Source organism: Kryptolebias marmoratus, linkage group LG18, assembly GCF_001649575.2.
Source record: "Kryptolebias marmoratus isolate JLee-2015 linkage group LG18, ASM164957v2, whole genome shotgun sequence".
Taxonomy (NCBI): Eukaryota; Metazoa; Chordata; class Actinopteri; order Cyprinodontiformes; family Rivulidae; genus Kryptolebias; species Kryptolebias marmoratus.
Genome location: NC_051447.1, coordinates 20,247,384 through 20,252,083, shown reverse-complemented (window position 1 = coordinate 20,252,083; position 4,700 = coordinate 20,247,384). Strand labels below are relative to the sequence as shown.

Here is a 4,700-nt window from a genome sequence, read left to right as displayed (position 1 = left end):
TCTCAGGTGTCCTCTCAGGTGTCCTCCCAGGTGTCATCTCAGATGTCCTCTCAGGTGTCCTCTCAGGTGTCCTCTCAGGTGTTCTCCCAGGTGTCCTCTCAGGTGTTCTCCCAGGTGTCCTCTCAGGTGTCATCTCAGGTGTCCTCTCAGGTGTCAGACAGATAAATTGGACCGATCGGTCTCACCTCAGGAAGGTGCTGACGTCTGGCTGGCAGGAGGACCCCAGACCTCCGTTTAATGTTCCTCCTGCCTCGGGACCTTAAAGCTCCACTCAGAGACAGAGACAGAGAGACAGAGACAGAGAGACAGAGACAGAGACAGAGACAGAGAGACAGAGACAGAGACAGAGAGACAGAGACAGATTTATGAAGTGTTGAAAGAGAAACTCGCTGCAGCTCAGTCTCTGTTCGTCTGCTCATGACTTAAAAACAGGAGGAATGCACGTCGCCCGCCACCGTTTATTTCTATCACCCGAGGAAACGAGGCCCTGCAGCGCGGTGGAGCAGTGGCATGGCGCCACGGCAGCACGGTGGAGCAGCGGGAGCTCGTTCTACGGGGGGGAACTGTAACACCTCTCAGCATCGGAGTCAGAAAGATGTGTTGAGTGAAGATATTTGGTTTTATTGAGTCAAAACGTCTTTAATGTTAAACTACTTATTAACAAAATTAAAGACATAATTGGTCCCTCAGCCTTGGTCTTCATTAAAACCCTGATTCTGAACGCAGAACAGAAGGTGTAAAATCAGCAGGAGGAGTGGGGTGTTCAGGGACCTTCAGCATCTCTGACCTTTCTCCTGCGGGAGCTGCTCGTTACCGTGGCAACCAGAAACACGCTGATTTAATGACCTGTAATCTGTCTCCATCATATCATTTCACAATAAAGGAGCTCGTTACTTCGTTCCTGTAAGAGCGGCGCTGATTGGACCTCTGGGGAGCGTTTCATTTCTTTGAAGTGATTTCTGACGGAAGGAAGTCGACCTCAGCGGCGCTCAAAAAATGACGTTGGGTTAGAAAAAAACATTTTCCCAGAAGGCCGTGTGAACACTGGGTGCTGAATGAAGCTGAAACTGGGTGTTGAAGCTAAAATGGAGCTAATCTGGACAGTTTGTCCTCTAAATGTCCTCTAAATGCAGCAGAAAATCTGATTTAAAGGAGGAGTTTGGTTGGCAGCACAGGTTGAGGCGCGCGTCGCCCTTTGCATTGAGTGAGTCTGTGTTTCCATGTCTGTGACTGTCAGATTAAAAGCCTGTTTCTGTCTTTTAATGTGAAATGTTGAGCGTGAAGGACTTCCTGTCTGACCTGAAGTCTCTTCTTGTGCTCTTGTTTTGAAGGCCGGACGACGTGTTGTGGCGCAGTTCCCATGACGCCAGCGTCCTGCTGCACTGCGTCCTCTGGCCAATGGTGTCTCTCCTTCTGGGCACGCTCATTGTGCTCCTGACGGTGTGCGCTCGCTCCCTGGCCGCCCGAGCCGAAGCCCTTCAGAAGAGGAAATGTTCCTACGAGGTGTGCCAGGACCTGTCCGTCACGTCCCCCGATCGCCACGGCAACAAGCCTGACAACCCCCTGACCACGAACTCTGACCCCAAGCCGGCGTCGCCATCGAGGGCCCTGCCGCTGTTCGCGGTTCCGGTGCGCCGCCGCGATCGGGAACATTAAGACCGAAACATGGAGGAGGAACTCTGATCTCCAGCTGGACGAAGATGAGAATGAGGATGAGGATGAAGATGAGGATGTCTCCTTCCTGGTTTCACCTCAGCTCCATGAGACGAGCTCTGGTTTGAGTCCAGGTTCTGGAGGCTGACCTTTGACCCTCTGACAGAAAACAGAACTTTTTCTATCCAAGAATCTCCAATCGAAGTATTTTCTGCCAACAAACAGTTTGTTAGTTTCTGCTGTTTGCTGACGGACGCAGAACTTGATCAACAAAAAACAAAAAAACAAAATCTGTCTTTTCAGACCAGCCGGATGTTTTCAGACCAAAACAAACAGAATTTTATCAAAATCATCTAAATCTGACTGAAGCAGTTTCTGCTGAGTGAAGCGAATCAAACGTCCGTCCCGACTGAAGACGGCGTCCAAAACTTTGACTAATTGATCCAAATGAACGGCGCCACAGATGACATCGTGGCTCCTCCCAGAGGAGTTTCAGCCTTCAGGGCCTCCTGCCTGCTGTCGGGTTCTAATGGGAGGAGCTTTATGAATGGGGGAGGAGCTTTAGGCTCGGGGGAGGAGCCTGTTCATTTTTAAATTTCAGCTTTTTGCTTTAAAATCAAAGATATAAACGTTTATATTTAATGTTTCAGAAGAAGCTCTGTCAGTCTAAAATGAACAAAAACATCTGATTCATTTTTAATCAGCTAAAATCAAACTATTATAATGAAATCATTTAACAAACAATAAATCCAAATGTAGTGAAAGATTCAAGCAGAAGTCCCTCAAAATGGAAACATTTGATCTGCTTTAAATAATAAAAAAGTTTCTTTTTAGAAGATTTTAGATGAAATATTCTTACAGTTAATTATTCATTAAGTTCAGCTCTAATGAAGTTTTAGGGATGTTAAAAACAGATTAATGTTTATTTGATGAGACGTCTGACGTGGAGCAGAACCAGCTCCGACTCCAGACCCGTTTCAGGCTGCAGGAACAGAACCGGACCGTCTTCAGCAGAACCGCCGCTGAGATAAAAAACAAACAGCAGGAAGTGTTTTTGTTCCGATGTTTGCAGTAAAACAAGGCTTTTATCGTTGTTCCTCGATGAATGCATATCGCCCGCCGGTTTGTATTTAAGATGGCCGCCACAGCCAATGACTCTCAGCTACTACCACGTAAACTTTACCTCAGTGTCTGCCGTCGTCATGAATCAGCTGTAGCAGCCATCTTCAGTCCTTCAGGAGATATTTTACTAACAGACCTAAATGTTTACAGGAAACAAGTTTAAATATTAAAAATAATTTATGTTTTAAAGGTTAGAAGTTGTTGAATAGTTGGAGCTGAGAGGACTTTTAGTAAATAAAGTCTTCAGGATGATGGACGGTCTGAGGGACGATGGACATCAGGTTTCTGGGAGACACGGTTCCACCGATCTTTAAAGTTTTATTTGCTGACAGTTTTTGTTCCAAACCTCTCAGAGAACCTTCTGCTGTCTGGGTTGTTTCAGGTCGGAGGTTTTGCTTTTTGGACTCAGTTCTTCCAGGAAGTCCTCACCTGGTCAGACCCGGGTCTGCTCGGGTCCTGCAGGTTCCTGAAGGCCTCGCTAAGACCTGCAAACTTCCTCTGAGGGGATTTAAATTCATTAGAACGTCCTCCTCTGTCCTCGGGTCACAGGACAGAGACCCAGGTTCCTCCTGGAGGATCCTGAGGTGTTCCCAGAGGGTTCTGGGTCCGTCCCGGGAGTCTCCTCCCGGTGGGACGTGTTCAGATGGACCTCCTCAGCTGACTCCTTCTGATGAGGAGGAGCAGCGTCTCCTTGCCTCTTCCCTGAGGCTGACAGAGGAAGATTAGATCCAGGACCTGGTCTACAGATCCGGGACCTGGTCCACAGGTCCTGGATCTGGTCCACAGATCCGGGACCTGGTCCACAGATTCATGACCTGGTCCACAGATCCAGGACCTGGTCCACAGATCCGGGACCTGGTCCACAGATTCATGACCTGGTCCACAGATCCAGGACCTGGTCCACAGATCCAGGTTCTGTAGCAGAGACCCGTTCTCAGAAACATCAGATGTAGCTTCACACAGTCAGTGCCTCTTCGTCACTCTTCTTCCTCAGTAGCTGCTTTCTTCTCGCCGTCTTCCTGCTTCTGGATCGTTTTCATGATTTTAGCAGAAATAAACTTTAATTCCTCACCTTAACGTTTGACTTTTGACCCTAACTGTCATCATTTAACTCCCTTCGTGTGAACCCGAGTCCAGCTGAGACGTAGTTTGTTTTCTGAACGTTTGTCTGTTTTTATAAAACCTAACGAGCCGTGAGCTGCTGTAGCAACTAAAACTGGATTTTAGGACTAATTTGATTCTTTCTGGAGGTGAAACCGGGTCAGAACCATCCGATTATTTCTCTGCTTTAAAGTCTTCAGACTGTTTGTTTCCGTTGTTGTCTCTGAACCTCAGCACTGTACCATGTGACCCAGGTAGCCGCTTTGCTCGTGTTTTCACCACAAACATGACAACTTTGTGCCTGATGGAGATCTTTAAATAAAAACTCATTTTACTGGAAACATGGCAGCTTCTTCTTCTTCTTCTTCTTCTTGTGTCTGAATGACACATGCAGTCACTGTGTTTTAGTAATGTTGGTGTTTAAAAGAAAGTTTGTCCAGAAAATAAATTATTTTTAAAGACTTGTCTTAAGACAGTAAAGACTAATTTAAATGTTTGATTTCTTCAGCACAGAACAACATATTTAGGTTTTAAAAAGATGAAGTTTCTGGATGATTCTGCTGCATTTTATTAAACTAAGCTGGTTTTTATTTCTGTGCTTTAGCTCTGATAATTCATGTCCAACACTTGGTCCAGGAGGGGAACCAGAGAATCTGTCCAGCTCCGCCTGAAGGACATGTCTGAGGACCCCAGCAGGTCAGACCACCGTCCACGCTGCATTCATGGCCACGCTGTGTTCAAGGCCACGCTGCGTTCAGGGCCACGCTGCGTTCAGGGCCACGCTGCGTTCAGGGCCACGCTGCGTTCAGGGCCACGCTGCGTTC

At 47.2% G+C, this 4,700-nt stretch overlaps 1 protein-coding gene across 1 annotated transcript in view; it reads left to right on the top strand.

Moving 5' to 3' along the window:
* The window catches only part of LOC108249716 (calcium-activated potassium channel subunit beta-4), a gene marked incomplete at its 5' end in the record, with an annotated part of 11,797 nt that extends 7,580 nt beyond the window's left edge, over positions 1-4,217 (top strand). The window contains 1 exon segment of the mRNA XM_037981091.1: positions 1,332-4,217. Coding sequence (XP_037837019.1) covers positions 1,332-1,656 — 325 coding nt within the window.
* Between the last annotated feature and the right edge of the window lie 483 nt (positions 4,218-4,700).